The 24,671-nt window shown below is 46.9% G+C and overlaps 1 protein-coding gene and 2 pseudogenes across 7 annotated transcripts in view; 2 read left to right on the forward strand and 1 right to left on the reverse strand.

Moving 5' to 3' along the window:
* Positions 1 to 17,263: 17,263 nt before the first annotated feature.
* LOC131835011 (5S ribosomal RNA) lies at positions 17,264 to 17,382 on the forward strand (annotated as a pseudogene).
* Positions 17,383 to 18,769: 1,387 nt separating this feature from the next.
* Positions 18,770 to 24,671, reverse strand: part of ZSCAN31 (zinc finger and SCAN domain containing 31) — a 31,603-nt gene continuing 25,701 nt past the window's right edge. For 4 of the 7 annotated variants that reach the window (XM_059176196.1, XM_059176195.1, XM_059176194.1 and 1 more), the window contains 3 exons: positions 23,284 to 23,755; positions 22,203 to 22,353; positions 20,457 to 21,725 (listed from right to left, as the gene is read on the reverse strand). In XM_059176196.1, the coding sequence (XP_059032179.1) occupies positions 20,926 to 21,725; positions 22,203 to 22,353; positions 23,284 to 23,664 (1,332 nt within the window). In that variant the 5' untranslated portion in view covers positions 23,665 to 23,755 and the 3' untranslated portion in view covers positions 20,457 to 20,925. Of the gene's footprint in view, positions 20,061 to 20,456; positions 21,726 to 22,202; positions 22,354 to 23,283; positions 23,756 to 24,671 lie in introns of those variants that run through there. The other 3 variants (XR_009354269.1, XM_059176197.1, XM_059176192.1) reach the window with 3 other exon arrangements.
* On the forward strand, positions 24,512 to 24,579 carry LOC131834889 (U4 spliceosomal RNA; annotated as a pseudogene).

Genomic DNA, 24,671 nt, shown 5'->3' on the forward strand with positions numbered 1-24,671 from the left:
GGAGAAACTGGGGAAGCAGTGCCTCTGGAGGCTGAAATGGAAAGCTGTGTGCTGCTGGGACTCGGAACTGGCAGAAGCAACTAAGAGTAAAGAAAACTGAGGAAACGAAGCAAATCAAGTAACAACAGCATCTTCACGGGAGGAAAGGAGAAGTCACCAGCAGGGTGAAGTGGACATAAAGCCCATGGAGAAAAAGCTGTATGTCAAACTGAACAGCCTAGAAGAAATGGATAAATTCCTCAAAGCACAAACTATCAAAACTGAATCAGGAACAGGGGTACCTGGATGGCTCAGTGGGTTAAGCCTCTGCCTTTGGGTCAGGTCATGATCCCAGGGTCCTGGGATCAAGCACCACATTGGGCTCTCTGCTCAGCAGGGAGCCTGCTCCCCACCCCCTGCCCTGCCTGCCGCTCTGCCTACTTGTGATCTGTCTCTCTGTTAAATATATATATATAAAATCTTAAAAAGAAAAAAAAAAACTCAATCAGGAAAAAAAAGAGAAAACCTCAAACATGCCCATAACCAGCAAAGAAATTAAATCAGTAATCAAAAATCTCCAACAAACAAAAATCCAGGACCAGATGGCTTCACAGGAGAATTCCAAGCATTTAAAGAAGAGTTAATACCAATTCTACGCCCAGAATATCCCAAAAAAAGAGGAAGGAAAACTTCCAAATCATTCCATGATACCAAAACCAGATAAAGACACCACCAAAAAAGGAACTAGAGGCTACAGCACAGAAATAGAGATGAATGGACCTTGTGGTCCCTTACTCACAGTAGAGTAGAGGTGGCAGAAACAGGAGGGCAGTCCTGGCAGGATGGAGCAATGTGCACACGAGTGGGCTCATCTGAGAACACAGGCCATCGCCCGAGGCTCTCCCAAGCTGCTGACTTGAGGGTGATCTGTCTGGGACTTGCACTCCCAAAACCAAGCCACCTCTTTCTATTCCCAGATCTCCCATCATCTTGGGGCAAATCTCATGAAATCCCAGCCCAACTCTCACGAGATCTTGGGCATATCTTGCAGGAACCGGTAGGAGAGGGAGGCCCCTAGCTAGCCTCCTTTGTGCAATAAGTAGGTCATGATGCATATGATGCAAAAATCCTCAATAAAATATCAGCAAACTGAATCCAACAGTATATTAAAAAAAATAATAGACTATTATCAAGTGAGATTGATTTCCTAGACGCAAGGGTGGTTCAATATTCACCAAACAATCAACATGGTATATCAAATTAATAAGGGAAAACACTAAAATGCTTTTATGATCATTTCAATAGATGCAGAAAAACATTTGACAAAATACAACATCCATTCATGACAGAAACCCTCCGGAACATAGGTCCAAAGGGAATAGATTTCAACATAATTAAGGTCTAATATGAAAAATCCACAGCCATCATACTCAGTGGTGAAAAACATAGCTTTTCTCCTCAGATCAGGAACAAGACAAGGAATTCCACTCTCATCACTTTTATTCACCATAGTTCTGGAAGTCCTCACCGCAGAAATTAAACAACATAAAGAAAAGGCATACACATTGGTAAGGAATTAATAAAACTCTTCCTGTTTATAGATGACATGATACTATATATAGAAAACCCTAGAGACTCCACCAAAAAACTTCTTTAGCTGAGAAATAAATTCATAAGGAAGCAGGACACAAAATCGGTAAGCAGAAACCCACTGCGTTTCTATACACTTGTAATGAACTAACAGAAATTAAGAAAACAGCCCCGCAGCTGCACCAAAAATAATACCTAGGAACAAATGGAGGTGAAAGACCTGTACTCGGAAAATAATGGAACACTGATGAAGGAAATTCAAGACAACACAAATGAAAGGCATTCCATGCTCATGAGCTGGAAAAACAAATAGTGTTAAAACATCTATACTATGCAAAGCAACCTACAGATGTCACGCAATCCCTTTCAAAACACCAATAGCATTTTTCACAGAACTAGAAAAAATCTCAAAATTTCCTAAACAAAAGACCCCAAAGAGCCAGAGCAGTTTTGAAAAAGAACAAAATGGGAGATAGCACAATTGCAGATATCAAGTTATATTATAGAGTAGTAGTAACTAAAATTGTATGGTACTACATAAGAACAGACACACAGATCTATTAAAGAGAACACAAAATCCAGAAATAACTCCACAGTTATAGTCGATCTGACAAAGGAGGAATGAATATACAATGGGAAAGAGTGTCTCCAACAAATGGTGTTGGGAAAACTGCTTGGGTATAAACATTGCTTAAAATGCACACACACTCACTCTCTCTGATCGCTTTGTATTTCTACTTACTTTGCATTTTTTTAAAAAATTGTTTAAAAGCTTTTATTTTCAAGTAATGTCTACATCCAGTGTGGGGCTTGAACTCACAACCCAAGATCAAAAGCCACATGTTCTACTGACTGAGCCAGCCAGAAGCCCCAGAATGCTTTCACCACACACAAAAATAAACTCAAAATGGATTAAAGACCTAAATGTGAGATCTGAAACCCTAAAAATCTTTGAAGAGCACACAGGCAGTGATTTCTCTGACACTGATCATCAATAGCAACATTATTCTCCTGATGCAAGGTAAATAAAAGCCAAAATAAACCACTGGGTTCTCCACAGCAAAGGAAACAAGAAAACTGAGAGGCAACCTACTGAATGGAAGAATGTCTTTGCAAATGAAGTATCAGATAAAGGGTTAGTAGCCAACTTAACTTATATGGCTCAACACCGACAAAACAAATACTCCAATTAAAACATGGGCAGAAGACATGTACAGACATTTCTTCAGAGAAGACATCTAGACGGTCAACAGACACATGACAAGATGCTCCCCTTCACTTGGCATCAGGGAAATACAAATCAAAACCACAATGAGATACTGCCTCACACCTCAGAATGGCTAAAATCAACAACACAACACAAACAAGTGTTGGCAAGAAAGCAGAGAAAGGGGAACCCTCTTAAACCCAAGGGAGTCCACATCAAGACACATACTAATTAAAATGGCCAAAATCAAGATAAAATGTCAGCTCTTGCCCCCAAGGGAGGAGGCAAGATGGTGGAGGAGTAGGAGACTGAAACAGCATCAGGTCCCAGGAGATCAGCTAGATAGTTATCAAACCACTCTGAACACCTAAAAACTCAACAGGAGACAGAAGAGCAGCAATTCTAGGAACAAAATCACTACTTTCAGGAAGGTAAGACACTCAGAGAAGTGAATCAGAAGCAACGGGAAGATAGACCACGGTGGGGAGGGACCAGGCCCGGAAAGCGGCAGAGCAACAGAGCACAAAATCGGAACTTCTACAAGTCTGCTCCATCGAGGGACGTTGCTCCAGAAGCTAAGTGGGGGTAGAGCCTCTGGGGAATTCTGGGGGATAGTGTGGTCTCAGGTCCCATGGAGTCACAGAAAGACTGGAGGTGCCTGAGTGTGGTAGAGCCCCCAGGCATCAGAGTGGGGAAGCCAAATACAGAGACAGAGCCAAGGAGTGAGCTCTCAGTTCGGGCTTACCTTAAACCCTGATGCGAGGGACACTGGCCACTGCTCTTCGAGCAGGGACCCCACAAGTGGCAGATCCGGGGAGACCCCCTTCTTCCTCCTCTGGGAAGAACAGCATAAGGGAGCACACAGCAGGGCATGGGGCCATGCGCCAGAGATAGAAATGCTCAGTCAGAGTGCTCAGAGCGTGGCCGGAGACCAGGGATACAGGAGGGACTGAGCACTTTTCTCCGAGGGCACACTGAGGAGCAGGACCCTGAGCTCTCGGCTCCTCTGGGCCAGAGATAGGGAGGCCACCATCTTCATTCCTGTCCTCCAGAGATCCATGGAAAGCATTCGGGGAACAAAAACTCCCAAGAGTGAACCCAAGCAAATTACTTAGCTGGACCCTGGCAAGGGCGGTGCAGTTCCACCTCGGGCAGACACTTGAGAATCACCACAACAGGCCCCTCCCCCAGAAGATGAGCAAGAACATCCAGCCAAGACCAAGCTCACCGATCAAGAACAGTGGAACTCCAGAGCTAAGGGAAAACAATGCATAGAATTCATGGCTTTCCCCCCAAGATCCTTTAAAAAAAAAAAAAAATTAACTTTGCAGGACTAAAGGTTTTATTTATTTATTTGACAAAGATCACAAGTAGGCAGGGAGGCAGGCACAGAGAGAGGATGGGAAGAAGGCTCCTCGCTGAGCAGAGAGCCCGATGCAGGGCTCAATCCCAGGACACCAGGATCAAGACCTAAGCCAAAGGCAGAGGCTTAACCCACTGAGCCACCCAAGTGCCCTGCAAAGTTAAAATTTTTTAAATTTATTTTTGTCTTATTCTATTTTTTTAAACTTTTCCTCTTTCCTCTTCTAATTTTTTAAACTATTTTATCAATACCTTTAAAAAAAACCTTTTAAAATTTTCATTGTTATAGTCATATTTTATCCCGTCATTGTATTTAACCTTATTTTTTGTAAACATATAGGTTTTAATCAAAATATACCCTAAATCTAGCTCCAGCCTGATCATACTCTCTCCTTTTTTCCCCTTCTTTTTCCAACCAACTTATCAATTCCTTTTTTAGAATCTTTTTAAATTTTCATCTTTACAGTCATATTACATCCCTTCACCATGTTTACCCTTATTTTTGTATATGTAAGTTTTCTTTTCTTTAAAATTCTGGAAGGTAGTTTCTTCTAAGAGATGAGAATATACCCCAAATCAAGTGGGTTGTTCTGTTCTATTCACCAGTCTAATATATGTGTGTTTTTTTATTTTTTTTAATTTTTTCTTCCATTCTTCTCCCCACAGTTTCGGGTCTCTTCTGGTTTGGTTAGCATATATTTATCTGGGGTCTTTGCCATCCTTTTAGTATTTTATTCTCTCATTCATATATTCTTATCTGGACAATATTACAAGGCGGAAAAACTCACCACAAAAAAAAGAACAAGAGGCAGTACTGATGGCTAGGGACCTAAGCAATACAGACACTGGTAATATGTCAGAACTAGAGTTCAGAATGACGAGTCTCAAGGTGCAAACTGGGCTTGAAAAAGCATGGAAGATATTAGAGAATTTCTTTCTGGAGAAATAAAAGAACTAAAATCTAACCAAGTCGAATTATTTATTTATTTATTTATAAAAGGTTTTATTTATTTATTTCACAGATCACAAGCAGGCAGAGAGGCAGGCAGAGAGAGAGAAGCAAGCTCCCTGCTGAGCAGAGAGCTCGACATGGAGCTCAGTCCCAGGACCGTGGGATCATGACCTGAGCCGAAAGCAGAGGCTTCAACCCACTGAGCCACCCAGGCACCCCCAAGTTGAAATTTTTTTAAAAAGCTATTAATGAGGTGCAATAAAAAATGGAGGCTCTTACTGCTAGGATAAATGAGGCAGAAGAGAGAATTAGTGATATAAAAGACCAAATGATGGAGAATAAAGAAGCTGAGAAAAAGAGAAACAACTACTGGACCACGAGGGGAGAATGTGAGAGATAAGTGAGATCATAAGATGAAACAATATCAGAATAATTGGGATCCCAGAAGAAGAAAGAGAGAGGGGGGCAGAAGGTATTTTGGAGCAAATTATAATAGAGAATTATCCTAATATGGTAAGAGGAACAAGCATCAAAATCCAGGAGGTGCAGAGAACGCCCCTCAAAATCAGTAAAAACGGGCCCACACTCCATCATCTAACAGTAAAACTTACAAGTCTAAGTGACAAAGAGAAAATCCTGAAACCAGCTTGGGAAAAGAAGTGTGTAACATACAATGGTAGAAATATAAGATTGACAGTGGACTTATCCACAGAGACCTGGCAGGCCAGAAAGGACTGACATGATATATTCAGAGCACTAAATGAGAAAAATATGCAGCCAAGAATACTATATCCAGTTAGGCTGTCACTGGAAAAGAAAGAGATAAAAAGCTTCCAGGACAAACAAAAACTAAAAGAATTTGCAAACACCAAACCAGCCCTACAGGAAATACTGAAAGGGATCCTCTAAGCCAAGAGAGAGCCTAAAGGTAACATACACCAGAAAGGAACAGAGACAATATACAGTAACGGTCACTTTACAGGCAATACAGTGGCACTAAATTCATATCGTTCAATAGTTATCCTGAATGTAAATGGGCTAAATGGCCCCAAACAATAGACAAAGGGTAACAGAATGGATAAAAAAAACAAAACAAAACAAAACAAAAAAAAAAAAACAAGACCCATCAATATGCTATCTACAAGAACTTATTTTAGACCCAAAGACACCTCCAGATTTAAAGTGAAGGGGTGGGGCGCCTGGGTGGCTCAGTGGGTTAAGCCACTGCCTTCGGCTCAGGTCATGATCTCAGGGTCCTGGGATCCAGTCCCGCATCGGGCTCTCTACTCAGCAGGGGCCTGCTTCCCTTCCTCTCTCTCTGCCTGCCTCTCTGCCTACTTGTGATCTCTCTCTGTCAAATAAATAAATAAAATTCTTAAAGTGAAGGGGTGGAAAACAATTTACCATGCTAATGGAAATCAAAAGAAAGCTGGGGTGGCAATTTTTATATCAGACAAATTAGATTTTTAAGCCAGAGACTATAATAAGAGATGAAGAAAGACACTATATCATACTTAAAGAGTCGTCCAACAAGAAGATCTAACAATTTTAAATATCTATGCCCCTAACATGGGAGCAGCCAATTATATAAATCCATTAATAACAAAATCATGGCACCTGGGTGGCTCAGTGGATTAAAGCTTCTTCCTTCAGCTCAGGTCATAATCCCAGGGTCCTGGGATCGAGCCTCACATCGGGCTCTCTGCTCAGCAGGGAGCCTTGCTTCCCCTTCTCTCTCTGCCTGCCTCTCGGCCTACTTGTGATCTCTGTCAAATAAATAAATAAAATCTTTTTAAAAAATAACAAAATCAAAGAAACACATCAACAATAATACAGTAATTGTGGGGGGACTTTAACACCACCTGACTGAAATGGACAGATTCATCTAACAAAAGATCAACAAGGAAATAAAGGCTTTAAATGACACAGTGGACTAGATGGGCATCACAGATATATGCAGAACATTCCATCCCAAAGCAACAGAATACACATTCTTCTCTAGTGCACATGGAACATTCTCCATAATAGATCACATCCTGGGGCACAAATCAGGTCTTAACTGTGATCATTCCCTGCATATTTTCAGACCATAATGCTCTGAAGCTAGAACTCAATCACAAGAGGAAAGTTAGAAAGAACTGAAATACATGGAGGCTAAAGAGCATCCTGCTAAAGAATGAATGGTCAACCAGGAAATTAAAGAAGAACTGAAAAAAATTCAAGGAAACAAATGAAAATGAAAACACAACTGTTCAAATCTTTGGGACACAGCAAAGGCAGTCCTGAGAGGAAAGTATATAGCAGTACAAACCTTTCTCAAGAAACAAGAAAGGTCTCAAGTGCACAACCTAACCCTACACCTAAAGGAGCTGGAGAAGGAACAGCAAAGAAAGCCTAAACCCAGCAGGAGAAGAGAAATCATAAAGATCAGAGAAGAAATCAATGAAACAGAAACCAAAAGAAAAGTAGAACAAATCAACGAAACTAGGAGCTGTTTCTTTGAAAGAATTCATTAACCCCTGGCCAAATTTATCAAAAAGAAAAGAGGAAGGACCCAAATAAATAAAATCATGAATGAAGGAGGAGAGATCACAACCAACACCAAAGAAATACAATTATAAGAACATACTATGAGCAATTATATGCCAGCAAAATTGACAATCTGGAAGAAATGGATGCATTCCTAGAGACATATAAACTACCAGAACTGAACCAGAAAGAATTAGAAAACCTGAACAGACCCATAACCAGTAAGGAGATTGAAGCAGTCATCAAAAATCTCCCACCAAACAGGAGCCCAGGGCCAGATGACTTCCCAGGGGAATTCTACCAAACATTTAAAGAAGAATTAATTCCTCTTCTCCTGAAACTGTTCCAAAAAATAGAAATGGGAGGGAAACTTCCAAACTCATTTTATGAGGCCAGCATTACCTTGATCCCAAAACCAGAAAAAGACCCCATCAAAAAGGAGAATTATATACTAATATCCTTAATGAACATGGATGTGAAAATTCTCACCAAAATACTAGCCAATAGGATCCAACAGTATATTCAAAGAATCATTCACCATGACCAAGTGGAATTTATTCCTGGCCTGCAAGGTTGGTTCAACATCCACAAATCAATCAATGTGATACAATACATTAATAAAAGAACAAGAACCATATTATACTCTCAACAAATGCTGGAAAAGCATTTGAGAAAGTACAACATCCTTTCTTGATCAAAACTCCTCACAGTGTTGGGATAGAGGGTACACATCTCAATATCATAAAAGCCATCCACAAAAAACACACCTGAATATCATTCTCAATGGGGAAAAACTGAGAGCTTTTCCCTAAGGTCAGGAACACAGCAGGGCTGTCCATTACCACCACTGCTATTCAACATAGTACTAGAAGTCCTAGCCTCAGCAATCAGACAACAAAAAGAAATCAAAGGCGTCTAAATCAGCAAAGAAGAAGTCAAACTATCACTCTTTGCAGAGGATATGATACTTTATGTGGAAAACCCAAAAGACTCCACTCCATAATTGCTAGAACTCATAGAGGAATTCAGTAGTGTCAGGATATAAAATCAATGCACCAAAATCAGTTGCATTTCTATACACCAACAGCAAGACAGAATTAAGGAGTTGATCCCATTTACAATTGCACCCAAAACTATAAGATAACTAGGAATAAACCTAACCAAAGAGGCAAAGAATATGTACTCAGAAAGCTATAAAGTAGTCATGAAAGAGACTGAGGAAGACATAAAGAAATGGAAAAATGTTCCATGCTCATGAATTGGAAAAACAAATATTGTGAAAATGTCTATGCTCCCTAAAGCAATCTATACATTTAATGCAATCCCTATCAAAATACCATCCATTTTTTTTTCAAAGAAATGGAACAAATAATCCTAAAATTTATATGGAACCAGAAAAGACCCTGAACAGCCAGAGGAATATTGAAAAAGAAAGCCAAAGTTGGTGGCATCACAATTCCAGACTTCAAGCTCCTTTACAAAGCTGTGATCATCAAGACAGTATGGTACTGGCACAAAAACAGACACATAGATCAATGGAACAGAATAGAGAGCCCAGAAATAGACCCTCAACTCTATGGTCAACTAATCTTCAACAAAGCAGGAAAGAATGTCCAATGGGGAAAAAGTCTCTTCAACAAATGGTGTTGGGAAAATTGGACAGCCACGTACAGAAGAATGAAACTGGACCATGTCCTTAAACCACACAAAAAAATAGACTCAAAATGGATGAAAGACCTCAATGTGAGAGAGGAATCCATCAAAATTCTTAATGAGAACAAAGGCAGAAACCTCTTCGACCTCAGCTGCAGCAACTTCTTCCTAGAAACATCGCCAAAGGCAAGGGAAGCAAGGGCAAAAGTGAACTACTGGGACTTGTTGGGAGCTATGAGGCCTGGTCAAGGGTATTGCCCCCATTGGTTAAGGTTTGAACTGATGCAGGCCTAATCCTGCCAAGGGCCGGATCGCAGATAAGCATGGTCTGATAGTCTCTTGCTTTTTTCTCTGATCCGCGTATCTCTCTCAAATAAAGAGCCCCTTACTAATCTGCTGCAAACATCTGAGGCTTGTGGGCCGGAGCAACTTCAAGGAGGTAAATTATTCTGTACCTAGGACACTGGAGAGCTTTAGTTATGTAGCCGAGTTAGACGGATTCCTCCCTAAGTTGATGTTAGTCCAAGGCTTTCACAAGCCGACCTGTTAAAACACACCCTGCCTCCTGCAAAGGGAACGCCTTCTCATTCCTACTTCTCTCTTATATACTTAGATTCTCCAGACAGTTTCTCATTTTCCATTAACCCATATCCTGTTTTCCTGCAGTTCCATACTATCTAATTCATCCCTAAAGCTTCTCGTTTTCCATTAACCTATGTTCTGTTTTCCTGCAGACTCCAGAGTAAGTTACCAAAAAGCACACATTTGTGCTACCTCCCATGACTTTCTGAGGGACATGATTACTCAAGAAGCAAGACCCTGTCCTCCATCCCTGGTGCCAGTCTATACCCATTATAGCTTAACTAGAATAACATGTGCTGAACAAAGAGAAATTATCTTTGTGCTTGAGTCCTTTGATGTCCTTTGCACAAATGTAACCCCCTACCCCAAGTAAACTGCCTACATAAGAAGCTCTAAAATCAGAATAAAATAGAGATGCCAGACTACTGACCAGAACTCTCTGTGTGGCTCTCTCATTCCTCTTGCTGACATGGTTCATCCTTTGGGGACACCTGGACATGCCGAGGTAGGACCCCAACAGGGACTTGATCAAGATCAAAAGCTTTTGCACAGCAAAGGAAACAGTCAACAAAACCAAAAGACAACTGACAGAATGGGAGAAGATATTCACAAATGACATATCAGTTAAAGGGCTAGTATCCAAAATCTATATAGAACTTATCAAACTCAACACCCCAAGAACAAAGAATCCAATCAAGAAATGGACAGAAAACATGAACAGACATTTCTGCAAAGAAGACATCCAGATGGCCAACAGACACACAAAGAAGTGCTCCCCATCACTCAGCATCAGGGAAATACCAACCAAAACCACAATGAGTTCCCACCTCACACCAGTCAGAATGGCTACAATTAACAAGTCAGGAAAGGACAGATTTTGGCGAGGATACAGAGAAAGGGGAGCCCTCCTACAGTGTTGGTGGGAATGCAAGCTGGTGCAGCCACTCTGGAAAACAGCATGGAGGTTCCTCAAAAAGTTGAAAATAGAGCTACCCTATGACCCAGCAATTGCATTACTAGGTTTTTAACCCAAAGATACAAACATAGTGAGCCAAAGGGGCACATGCACCTAAATGTTTATAGCAGCAATGTCCACAGTAGCCAAACTACAGAAAGAACCTAGATGTCCATCAACGGATGGATAAAGGTGTGGTGTATATATATACAGTGGAATACTATGCAGCCATCAAAAGAAATGAAATCTTGCCATTTGCAACAATGTTAATGGAACTAGAGGGTATTGCTCTGAGCGAAATAAGTCAATCAGAGAAAGACAATTATCATATGATCTCCCTGATATGAAAAATTTGAGAGGCAGGATGGGATCAGTAGGGAGACAAACCATAAGAGACTCTTAATCTCACAAAACAAACTGAGGGTTGCTCGGGGGAGGGGGTAAGGAGAGGGTGGTTGGGTGATGGACATTGGGGAGGGTCTGTGCTATGGTGAGTGCTGTGAAATGTGTAAGCTTGATGATTCACAGACCTGTACCCCTGGGGCAAATAATACATTATATGTTAATAAAAATAGTTTTTTAAAAAAGATAAAGAAAATTTTAAAAGTAATTCAAGTAGAAGTTACATGCAACAGAAACCCCATAAGGCTATCAACTGATTTTTCAACAGGAACTGCAGCCCAGAAGGGAATGGCAAGATATATTCAAAATACTGAAATAAACCCTGCATCCCACAATATTCTAACCTGAAAGGCTATCATTCAGAATAAAAGAAGATAAAAAGTTTCTGAAACAACAAAAAAAAAAAAAGTAAAAGGAATTCATCACCACTAAACCAGCCTTACCAGAAGTGGTGAAGAGGACTCAGTTAGTGAAAGAGAAAGACCATAAGAGTAAATAGAGGAAGCAAAAAAGCAGTAAAATTAAGTATATCTATAAAAATCAGTCAAGAGACTCACAACAAGTGATAGAAAAAAAGATTACCAACACTCAACACCACAGAAATACAAAAGATTATAAGAAAATACAATTAAGAATTATATGCCAACAGACTGGACATCTTAGAAGAAATGCATAAATTTCTAGAAACATAACCTTCCAAAGGCGAACTAGGAAGACATAGAAAATAGAACAGACTGATTACTAGCAATGAAAATAAGTCAGTGATTTAACCCCCCCCCCCCAAAACAAACCAACCAGGATTATATGGCTTCATGGGTGGATTCCACCAAAAATATATATATATATATTTAGAGAGATTTACTTATTTTAGAGATACTGTGCAGGTGGGGTGGGGCTGAGGGAGAGGGAGAGAGAATATCAAGCAGATTCTGGACTGAGCTCAGAGCCTGCCTTGGGGCTCCATCTCAGGACCCTGAGATCATGCCCTGAGCTGAAATCATGAGTTGGACACTTAACCCACTGAGCTCCCAGGCGCCCCTACCATTTAGAGAAGAGTTAATGCCTGTTCTTCTCAAACACCACCACCACCACCACCCAAAAAAGAAGAGGAAGGAAGGCTTCCAACATCATTCTATGAGGCCAGCATTACCCAGAGACCAAAACCAGATAAAGACCCCACAAAAAAAGCAGCACAGGCCAATATCCCTGACAAAAACAGATGCAAAAATCCTTAACAGTATTCAGTATTAGCAAACTGAATCCAAAAATACATTTTTAAAAGTGTCACTTTACATACTTTATATACACTGTATATATAAGTATATATAAAAGAACATACTTTAAAAAGCATGCATCAATCCCATCAAGTGGGATTCATCCCTCAGATGCAAGTGTGGTTTGATATTTGCAAATCAATCAACAGGAAACCTCACATCAACTAGACAAAAAGTAACAACCATATCTTTTCAATGCACACAGGAAAAGTATATGACAAAATACAACATCCACTCACGATACAAACCCTTGACAAAGAAGGTTTAGAGGCAATACCTCAACATAATGAAAGCCATATATGAAAAACCACAGTAAACATCACACTCAATGGTGAAAAAAATCAGAGCTTTTCTCCTTAGATCAGGAACAAGAGGAGGATCCACTGTCGCCATCTTTATTCAATATAGTACTGGAAATCCCAGCTCCAGCAACCAGAACAGAGAAAGAAAAGCATCTAAATTGGTTAGGAGGAAAGAAACTCACTATTTGCAGATGACATGACACTACATAGAGAAAACTCTTAAGGCACCACCAGAAAACCATTAGAACTGATACATTCAGTGAAGTTGTAAGGGCCTGCCCCTCCCAGAGGAACTTGCTTGTGGACCCCGGATGTAGGGATGGGGCAGGCCAGGTGGAGATGTCCAATCGGTGCAGCATGTGGATATCCACTAGGGTGAATTGAGATCCGATTGGCCACCTGTATGGGGGTGGGGCTCAACCAACCGCAAAAAGGTTGCTGTGGGAGGCTAGCGGGAGAGAGGAGAGCTGTGACGGGAGCAGAAGAGTCGGTGGGAGTGGAAGAGTCAACGGGAGCCAAGAGTCTGTGGAGTGGAGGAGCTGTAACAGCTCTTATAAGAGCTATAACCCCCGCGAGCAGTCCCACCACCGGCGGTCCCTGCCCCGGCAGTCTCCAGCCTCCAGCGGTCCTGCCTCCCGTGGCCCCAGCAGCCGCCTGCAGCTTAAGCCGCCTGAGGCCCCGCCTCCGGCGGCCCCGAGCCACCTGCAGTCTTCAGCCACGTGCAGCTTCCAGCAGCCCCGAGCTGTCCAGACACCAGCGGTCCAGCTATCAGTGGTCCCTCGATGCCTGCGGCCCTGAGACTCCAGTGGTCCAGCAGTCCAGTGGTCAGCGGTCCCCACGCCTGCAGCCCCTAGACGTCAGCGGTGCCAAGACACCAGCAGTCCAGCGGCCCAGCGGTTAGCGGTCCTGACGCCTGCAGCCCCTGGATGCCAGCGGTCCCGAGACGCCAGTGGCCCTGAGATGTCAATGGCCCCTAGCCGCCAGCAGCATTGCGGCAAAATGCCTCGCCACCCCGAGCCACGAGTGGCCTCGTCCGCAGCGGTGGCTTCCTCTGGGTGGCAGCCTTGTCAGAGTGGCATTGTGGGGAGCAGAGTCTGTGTCATCCGGGTTGTCCTCCTTGTCATCGTCGCTATCCTCGTTGCCTCTTCGTCGTGGGGAGCGGCCTCGTCCGGGAAGCTGTCTTGTCCAGAATGGCGTCTTCTTGGGAGCGGCCCTGTCTGGGGAGCAACCTCATGGAGCAGCGGCCTCATCTTGGGAGTGGCCTCTTCTTGGGAGCGGCTCCGATCATGGAGCGGCCTCATCTGCGGAGCAGCCTCATCTAGAGCAGCCTCGTCCGGAGCGGCCTTCTTGGGAGTGACCTTGTCGGGAACATTGTCCTCGCCTTTTTGTAAGAGATAGCCCTGACCAGTCAGTTTGATTCTTGACGCTTGGCGCGAAATAAAGTTTTGTTTGACCTTCGCTTTCTATCAGTCTCGTTCCTTTGATCATGGTCCCTAACATTTGGGGGCTCGTCTGGGATCAAACGACGAGAACTGAGCCAGCATCAGAATTTTTAGGAAAAGCCTCCGGAGGTATTGGGTTCAGAGGTATTGAGATCTGAGGTATTGGGATCCTATCTGTCTGTCTGGTTGGAGCTCCAGGGTATAGCCCACCGAGGAGAAGCTGGACACAGCCATGCTCCCCAGCGCTGGAGTGGATGCGGGGACGCCCCATCCCTCTGCTGATAGATCGACAGGGGGTTTGAGTCCCCTTGTACGGTCGGGGGGTTTGAGTCCCCCTGGGCGGTCCCGGGGGGTTCGAGTCCCCCTCGATGGTCAGGGGGTTCGAGTCCCCCGCCAGTTGAGGGGGTTCGAGTCCCCCTGGGTGGTCAGGGGGTTCGAGTCCCCCTGGGCGGTCGGGGGGGTAAATCCTCCTAGACGGTCGGGGGGTGCGAGTCCCCTGCCTCCCCTTAGACAGTTGAGGGGTTCAAGTCCCCTTAGACGGTTGGGGGATAAAGATAGCCCCCACCAGTGGCTAGCTCTGGGTAAATTAAAAAGTGTGTAGAAATTAATGCACTCCATAAATTTGGTAAATAGGTCAAAGAGAAAAATCAAATTAGGAAATTCATTGAGCTACACAAAAACAAAAATGCAACACACCAAAGCGTATGGAATGCCACTAAAACAGTACTTAAAGGGAAATTATAGCAGTAAGCACCTGTTTTAAAGGATACAAAAAAACCCTCAAACCCTACCTTAAAAATATTGAGAAGAGAACAAACTTAACCAGAAACAAGCAGGGGAGATAAAACCTTAAGCTACAATAATCTAGACTGGTACATGCAGGCATAAAGATAAACATACAAAACAATGGAATTGAGTACAGAAATAACTTGTGGTCAGTTGATACTTGGCAGAGGTGCCAAGACAATTCAAGTGGCAAATTTTGGGTAAGAATTGCTGGGTCTGCAGTTGTCTTTGTCTGGTTTTTTGTTGTTGTCTATTGTGTGGTGTGTTGTGTTTGTAAGGGACCAAGAAAGCCCCCCCAGCAGCAGGCTCTGGATAAGGATCACTGGGTCTACGTTTGTTTTTGCCTTGTTCTTTTGTTGTTGTCTGTTGTGCTGTTTGTTATGGTTGAAGGAATGTGGCAAGCAGAGAGTAAGGGGACGATGGCTTTCATTTCTCTGTTCCTCATAATAGATGGTCTTCTCCCTCACTCATTTCATGTGTTAAGGGCTATAACGAGCCACTTGGAGTTAGTCAAATGCCGGGTTGAGGTGTCCAATGCTGATGCTCATTAGAACCGGGCGTGGAATATGAGTGCCTAGTTGGCCACTTTTGGTAAGCAGAACTGGCACTGTGGGATGAACCGACCTCGAGACAAAGACTTTAAGGAATATTCCCAAGCAGCTGCCGAAACTTCTTTTGTTTCGGGGAATTCCTTGCCTTCTCTGGCCTGACGTGGACTGCCTAGCCTCTCCCCCTTGCTGGCAGGGAAAGCATGGCATCTGAAGTGGAATGGGCCCAGGTGGAACATGAAGTTTGTTGGCGAAGGGATGGCTGGGCTGATGGTTAACTGTCTGTTTCAAGGGTTTAATGAGTAATTGTTAAAGTGGCTTCTGAAGTCTTTGGTAACCTGAAGCTGTGAAGGGTTGCTTGAATGACAAATGGAGTTAAATTTGTTGGACATCTAGATCCTAACCAAATGGGATGAAATGCTAGGGCGCTGGTTGCTGGAACTGGGTTTGTACTTTTGAAATCTGCTGGTGAACACATTCTGTGCTTAACTGATTGATAAATTTGCCATCTAAAGAATTCTGTTGTAACAACTCACAATTGGTTTTGTCTTCAGTAGAGGTTAAGGTATTTCTAGGAGTACAAAATTCTGTTAAGTGCAATTAAGACTGATGGAAATGAGAAAAGCAACTCTGTATGTAAAAAGTAGGAGATATGTAAAAAGAGAGAAAAACAGCCCTGAGGCCATTGTCGGAGCTAAATTCATTCGTAAAAGAATGGAAGGGGAGACTGATCACCTCCCATTAGCCAGGGATACCCAAAGGGGAGGATGTACAACCTGTTTGAATCTGGAGAGTGCCTGACTGTGTGAATGTATCTCTATGGCTCCACCGCTTCCGCTATGGAGTCTGAATGGACTGCACCCTGAATCTTGCAGGGCATCATATGGCATAACGGTCATCTACTCCACGGAGTAGCCTGGTCCAGAGTTTATACGGACAGACCTTAGATAAGACGCTCCTAAGTTCCCGCAAGGGACGCGAGCAGGACAGCATCCAGGGACAGCCCTGCTCCGATGGCAGAGCAGACCACAGCTGTTCTCTCTGGGCTCCTCCCCCCAGAATCTGGGAGACGGAACAGGGGAAATTCTGTGCAGTGAATTTGGGCTCTGCTCAGCACCTCTGTGTTGGCTTTCAGACCTAGAAAAACGAGAGTCTGAGGGTCCACTTTGAGTCTAGGAAGCCATCTTCCAAGGGGAAGACAACTCTCTGAAGCTCCATGAGCTGCCCGTCCCTCTTCTCTGATGTCTGGACTTGATGGGTCACACAAGGGCCCATGGGAGGAGCTCGGGAGTCAAGGCTTCAAATCTTGGCCATGGGAGGCTGCCAGGGACCTGTCCCGATTGATAAACGTGCAGCTGCTGGCACGTTCCTGAATATGCTGGCTCTCTGCAGCCTCTGCATCTTTGAATGACATGTCCATCTGTCTGAAACATCATTCTGTTCCAAGCACTTAGAAACCCTCCACTACCTCCTCCTTTGTACAGAATGGGTATGACCACAAGGCATCAGTAGCCCAAGAAGGCCGGGGGCCAAAGTAACTGTGAACGAGAGAGATATGGTAGCTAACCAAGCCTGGACAGATTAAGGTAACAGTAGGGTATGAGAAAGTTCAGCTTCCTCCAGCAAGGGGAAGACGGTTCCATGTTACATAGGGTGTCGCGTACACTCATCTGAGAATATCAGGTAAGAACCCTATGATTGTCTACGGCCATACCACCCTGAACATGCCGGATCTCATCTGATCTCAGAAGCTAAGCAGGGTCAGGCCTGGTTAGTACTTGGATGGAAGACTGCCAGGGAATACCGGTTGCTTTCACTTTGATCACCAAGAGGGAATTTCTTGGGACGGTGGGCTACTGCAGGCTGTGGATGCTGCCTTCACGGAGATGGCACAACCTCTCTACGAACTGGCTAAGGGAGGACTCACTATGGTAGAGTGTGGACAGCTGAGGCAGAAGGAGCATTTCAGGAATTACAAAGAGCCTTACTGTGTGCCCCAGCATTGGTCATCCCAGATGTTACCAAGCCCTTCCACTTGTATGTGGATGAAAAGGCAGGGCTGACTGAAGGAGTTTTGACTCAGTCTCTGGGGCCTTGGTGAAGGCCAGTGGCCTATCTTAGCAAGAAACTAGATCCAGTAGCAGCTGGGTTCCCCCTTTGTTTCTGCATAATTGCTGCCATGGCCCTCCTGGTCAAGGATGCATGCAAATTGACTCTGGGTCAAAATCTCATATTGACCACCACCCACGTTATCGAGGGCCTTCTCCAGACTCCACCAGACCGGTGGATGACAAATGCCCGAGTGACAAGGTATCAGGCCCTCCTCCTGAATGAAGAAAAGTGATCTTCTGGCCCCCGTTAGTGCTAAATCCAGCCACGTTGCTACCAGAGGTGCTGGCTGACCACCCACACGACTGCGGGAAGGTCCTAACCCAAGTCACGGGAATAAGACCGGATCTCAGAGACACTCCCCTCCTGGATGTGGAAATGACTCTGTTCACAGGAGTAGTTACATGGTCAATGGAAAGAGGTATGTAGGGGCTGCAAGACTCTGGACGACAGCCCTGCCACATAGGATCTTGGTGGAAAAGCAAAGCTGATTGCATTCACCAAGGCACTACAGATGGCCAAGGCCGCAGACACTAATTGGAAACTACAGTGTGCCTACTGGCCCCAGAGCGCTGAGCAAGGAGAGAGAATGAACCAGACTCTCGAAGAGACCTTGACAAAATTAATTCTGGAGGCTGGCGGTGGATGGATGGATCTCCTTCCTTTTGCTCTCCTCAGGGCACAATGTACACCCTATTTAAACAAGGTGACCCCATTTGAAATAATGTTTGGGAGGACCCCTCCCTCGCTCTGTCCTAGGCTACAGGAGGTTGCCCTAGCAGAAATGACTGATCAGTCTATACCCCAGTCACTGCAGGCATTACAGTCTGTCTTAAAAAGAAGGGATCCAAACTGCCCACACTGGGACAGAGACAGTGGTGGAACCACATCCCAGAGACTTGATTTGGATACGTCACTACCAAGTGAGGAACTTGAAGCCTCGCTGGAAGGGACAATTTACTGTTATCCTAACCACGCCCATGGCAGTAAAAGTAGAAGGCATTAGGGCCTGGATTCATGCGGGTCATGTCAAACGAGCCCAGTAAGGATGCCCCCAGATGGGAGCAGCAGCCGACAGACCCAGCTGACCATGGACTAAAAAACTGTAAGTTTATTGTTGCTATACTAAAGAAAATTGGGGCGATAAAATGTTAGTCTTATATGTTCAATATAAGATAGAACTATCTGAAAAGTCAAGGATTTGACTAATCTCCAAAGAAAAGGGGGTAATGTAAGGGCCTGCCCCTCCCAGAGGAACTTGCTTGTGGACCCCGGATGTAGGGATGGGGCAGGCCAGGTGGAGATGTCCAATCGGTGCAGCATGTGGATATCCACTAGGGTGAATTGAGATCCGATTGGCCACCTGTATAGGGGTGGGGCTCAACCAACCGCATAAAGGTTGCTGTGCAGCCAGCAGGAGAGAGGAGAGCTGTGACGGGAGCAGAAGAGTAGGTGGGAGTGGAAGAGTCGACGGGAGCGAAGAGTCCGTGGAGTGGAGGAGCTGTAACAGCTCTTGTAAGAGCTATAACCACCACGAGCAGTCCCACCACCGGCGGTCCCTGCCCCGGCAGTCTCCAGCCTCTGGCGGTCCTGCCTCCTGTGGCCCCGAGCCACCACCTGCAGCTTCAAGCCGCCTGAGGCCCCGCCTCCGGCGGCCCCGAGCCACCTGCAGTCTTCAGCCACGTGCAGCTTCCAGCAGCCCCGAGATGCCCAGACACCAGCGGTCCAGTTGTCAGTGGTCCCTTGACGACGACTGTGGCCCTGAGACTCCAGTGGTCCAGCGGCCCAGCGGTCAGCGGTCCTGACGCCTGCAGCCCCTGGATGCCAGCGGTCCCGAGACGCCAGTGGCCCTGAGATGTCAATGGCCCCTAGCCGCCAGCAGCATTGCGGCAAAATGCCTCGCCACCCCGAGCCACGAGTGGCCTCGTCCGCAGCGGTGGCTTCCTCTGGGTGGCAGCCTTGTCAGAGTGGCATCGTGGGGAGCAGAGTCTGTGTCATCCGGGTTGTCCTCCTTGTCATCGTCGCTATCCTCGTTGCCTCTTCGTCGTCGGGAGCGGCCTCGTCCGGGAAGCTGTCTTGTCCAGAATGGCGTCTTCTTGGGAGCGGCCCTGTCTGGGGAGCAACCTCATGGAGCAGCGGCCTCATCTTGGGAGTGGCCTCTTCTTGGGAGCGGCTCCGATCATGGAGCGGCCTCATCTGCGGAGCAGCCTCATCTAGAGCAGCCTCGTCCGGAGCGGCCTTCTTGGGAGTGACCTTGTCGGGATCATCGTCCTCGCCTTTTTGTAAGAGATAGTCCTGACCGGTCCGTTTGATTCTTGACGCTTGGCGCGAAATAAAGTTTTGTTTGACCTTTGCTTTGTATCAGTCTCGTTCCTTTGATCACGGACCCTAACAAAGTCACAAAAAACAATCAATACACAGAAAAACTGCTGTATTTCTGTACACTTATAATGAACTAAAAAAGAGAAATTAAGTAAAGTCCCATTTATAGTTGCACCAAATATAATGAAATACGCAGGGACAAACTTAATCAAGGAGGTGAAAGACTTGTACTGTCAAAACTATAAAATACTGTGAAAGAAACTGGTGATGACACAATTTGACACATGCCATGCTCATGGAGTGGGAGAACAATTATCCTTAAAATGTCCATACTACCCAACGCAATCTACCCATCTAACGCAACCCCAATGGGGCGCCTGGGTGGCTGAGTAGGTTAAACGGATCAGTGTCTGCCTTCGGCTCAGGTCATGATCTCAGGGTCCTGGAATCGAGCCCCACATCGGGCTCCCTGGTCCACGGGAAGCCTGCTTCTCCCTCTCCCACTCACCCTGCTTGTGTTCCCTCTCTCGCTGTGTCTCTGTCAAATAAATAAACAAAATCTTAAAAAATAAAAAAGGTTAACTTTTACAGGGGGAGAAAAAGCCTCCCATCTGAATATCCCTTGAACTTACCCGGCCTTTGAAGAGTACGCACAGATACCAGTCCTGCAGAGCTGTGCGGTGTTGAGTATCACTCAAGAACAGCCCCTCCATACCAATCTATTTCCAGGTAATTTTTGGTCCCTTTTTAGGGAAATCCTCAGAAATGAAGCGAGGGTCGGGGAGGACGAGGCTGCCAGGCAACTGCCACACCCACAGTCACCGCGGAGACGCAGCCCAGGCTGCAGATGAGCTCCTCGTTCCAAAGCAGAATAAAGTTGGTAAAAACAAAATACACCGCCCGAAAATCTTCCTTTCCTAGACGGCCCCACTCAAGGGTCTGGGGGTGCACGGAGTGAGGCCAGCTTGGCAACCGTGTGGGTTCTGAAATGCCGAACGAGGTTGCAGTGGTGGCCGAAGGCCTTCCCGCACTGCTCGCAGGCGAACGGCCGCTCGCCGGTGTGGCTCCTCTGGTGCTTGACGAGCAGCGTTCTCCGGCTGAAGCGCTTGCCGCACTGGCCGCACGGGTAGGGCTTCTCTCCGGTGTGCACGCGCAGGTGCTGGAAGAGCCCCGCGTTCTGGCTGAAGGCCTTCCCGCACTCGGGGCAGCGGTAGCGCTTCTCCCCGGTGTGGATCCTCTGGTGCTGCGCGAGATACGAGCTCAGGCGGAAGGCCTTCCCGCACGCCTCGCACTCGTACGGCTTCTCCCCCGTGTGGATCCTCCTGTGTCTGATGAGGCCGTTGCTGGCGCTGAAGGCTTTGCCGCACTCCTTACACTTGTAGGGTTTCTCTCCGGTGTGGCTCCGCTGGTGCTCGATCAGGCCCGACCTCTGGCTGAAGGTCTTCCCGCATTCTTCGCACTCGTAGGGCTTCTCCCCCGTGTGGGTTCTCCGGTGCTGGACGAGGACTGAGCTCTGAGTAAAGCCTTTCCCACACTCACTGCACCTGTGCCGTCTCTCTCCGGCCGCCTGTCCCCTCTGCTTTTCCACTCTGCTCTGCGGTGCACAAAGTTCTCTGTACTTACAATCTACGGGGACATCTCCGGGCAGTCTGCGGTTTCCAAAGTGTTCCACTTCCTTCAAGACTTCCTGCTTCGATGCCAGCTCCTGGCGTTCAGGTACAGGTTCACAACCTGGGAGAATGCACGTGCCGAACACCGTCACCTCTCTCCCTTCAGGAAAGAGCTCAACCACAGGAGGGGGCCCAGGGAGCCCCGAGACACACACACGTTCCCAGAACACAACACTGGAGGTGGGAAGGGCAGAAGGGCTACACGAGGAGACCGGGCCAGGGCGGGTCGGCAGCACCGTGGGCATGGCTGGAGCCGAGGCTCCCGAGAGCACGTGTGAGCAGGTGCTGTTCCCGCTTCACCTGTGTTAATTTCTTACACGTCCACACGACTCTGTGACTGAGGGACTGTGACTCTCTGCCCCATGCACGCGCAAGCTGAGGGTGCAGGGAGGCTACCTGACCTGCCCAATGTCGCAGAGCTACTAAGACGCAGTGTTTAAGGGCCAGCCCAGGCCAACTGACCCCAGAGTCCAGAGCCGTAACTGCTGCCCTCTGCAGAGCCACCAGAGATCCCGAGGGGACCCAGCCACATCCTTACCTCGTTCTCCGAGTCTGTGGGGACTCAAAGATTCACCCTGGAGCTGTGTCACGATGGACTGAAGCTGGATGGCTACCGAGTCCTGCTTGGCCTTCAAATGCGGCACATCCTCTGAGAGCGTCTCAGAAGGGCCATGTTCGTGAGCCAGGGCCTGAAGGCAGGTAGGGACATTTGCGTTCATGAGACGGGACCCAGGAGCCCCGGCTAACGCTCAGTGAAGGACATCGCATGCAACCACAGGAAACACTCTAGAGGAACGGCACAGCGAGAGGCCCAGAGTGCGACCCCACATGCCAACGGTGGCCTGGCGTGCTGATGCTGCTTTAAACCGCTGCCTTAAGTTTTTAGATGCGCCTTCCTTTAGAAAGGTGGACCCTAATTCCCCTCTGGAGAGGAAGCAGCGCTTAGTGACTCATTTCTACAGAAGAGAACCTGGGGCAGAAGTGACAGTCCACAACCTCAGAAACCAAGTCCTACGGAGCGCCGGGGCTCCCTCCTCATCCTCCCTCTCCCTCGGTCTCTCTCGGGGAAGCCGGTGGACACGAGGACACTCAGTGAGCCCTAAGCACACACGCACATGGCAGAGAACAAAGCCCCCTGAAAACAGCCGGTGAGCACTGCGCCCCCTGCCCACGTCCATGGAGGAGGGAAGCCATCCCGGCAGCCCGTGCACCGGTCCCGGCTCCCCGCTGCCTGGGGCTGAAACGAGCAAGCCCAAAAGAACCCTGCTACCCCAGCGCTGCACCCCCTCACGGCATCTGGGTCCTGACTCCCTGTAGGGCCTTGCTGCTCTGTGCCTCAGTTTCCCTCCCTACCTCAGGAGAGTGGATTAGATCACCCCATCCCCACAGGACTGGTAAAGACAGACTTCAAGTTAAAAAAAAATCTTCACCGCAACCTCATGGGAGAGCCCCTAACTGGCTTCCTAATATGAGACAATGCTTGCGGGTTTGAAGCCGTGCAGGCTGGGGGCAGACGGTTCCACGGCACCCGAGAAATGGCCGCAGCCACCTGCCTGCGTCCGCAAACTTGCCCTGTTCCGTGTCTGGGAAGTGTTTGGGAGCCCGTGTCCCCCTCTCACCTGGTTCTTGGGCTCACTAAGCTCCCTTTCCAGATCTTCAACCACAGCTACCGCCTGCTCCCCGCTCTCCGGCTGCTGCTCCCGCACCCGGGCCTGCAGCGCCTCGGGCAGGATGGTCAGGAACTGCTCCAGCACCAGCAGCTCCACGATCTGCTCCTTGCTGTGCGTCTCGGGCCGCAGCCACTGGCGGCAGAGCTCCCGCAGCCGGCTCAGCGCTTCTCGGGGCCCAGGGGTCTCTTGGTAACAAAAGTGCCTAAAAAGCTGGCGGGAGGCCTCCTGGGTAGAAAAGCTGTTCTCTCGAAGGCAGGTTTCCTGGTCCCAGATCACGTCTTCCTCCACCTTCACAATCTTCAGTCCCTCCTGCTCCTCTACTGAAGCCATTCTAGGGTGAATTCAGAAGGTTCACTCCAGCCGGGGGTCAAGAGGAACCTCATTTAAGATTTCCTGATGTGTTCTTCTTTAGAAGACACACCTGATGATGAAACGTCACGTGTTAATGGAAATTAAAAAGTGGGGACAAGTGAAGGACAGAACAATGACTCACGCTCTCGTCTAGGTTACGGGTGTAGCATCTGGAGAAAAGCGCATGGCAGCATCCACCAGCTGCCCCCATCCTTCCCTCTTTCCTGTACAACACCCCCCCAACCCCCCCGTGAGTCTGTGCTCAAGCACGTGACCAGATTTGGCCAGGGTGACACCAGCAAATGTCACACGAGCAAAGGCTAGGGAAGTACTCGTGTGACTCGGTAGCTGGCTTGCCCTTTGCCCTCCACAACTGCAAGGAGCATCTGCTTCCTGATGGAGGAGGCGTGTGGGACAGGGCCCGTCACCCCTGCAGGGCAGATGGAGTGTCCCCTCTGCTCCGCCCCAGGAACGTGAGCGAGCCCGGATGAGGTCTGCAGAACTGCCTGGCAGACCCACAGGGCACTGCAGATACACAAGTAAGTCCTGCCCAGGTCAGCTCAACCCCACAGATTCATGAGCTAAACACTGAAGGAATTAAATTAAATTAAATTTTAAAAAAAAGAAAGAAATGCCAATTGCTGCTGGCCACCAAAGATTTATGGCTGTTTGTTATACCACGCTATCAGGGCAACGAAAAACTGATGGCACAGGGGTGGCCACTGGGGAAGGAGTAGGTAAGTGCAGAAGAGAGAAAAGGCCATTTACGTTCACAGAAAACTGTATTTTTTCTCATTTTTGTACCATTTGAAATACTTACAGAAAGAGCTTTGTGCAGTGGCAGTATCGTAGCCAATGAGGCGCGATTATTGCTAATTGAAATACTTACAGAAAGGAAACAAATAGTGATGGAAAAGGCATCAGGTAAGGAACCGGACACGCACAACCAGCGGTTCGATCAGATGAGCGCTATCAGAGAACACTCA

Source organism: Mustela lutreola, chromosome 6, assembly GCF_030435805.1.
Source record: "Mustela lutreola isolate mMusLut2 chromosome 6, mMusLut2.pri, whole genome shotgun sequence".
Classification (NCBI taxonomy): domain Eukaryota; kingdom Metazoa; phylum Chordata; class Mammalia; order Carnivora; family Mustelidae; genus Mustela; species Mustela lutreola.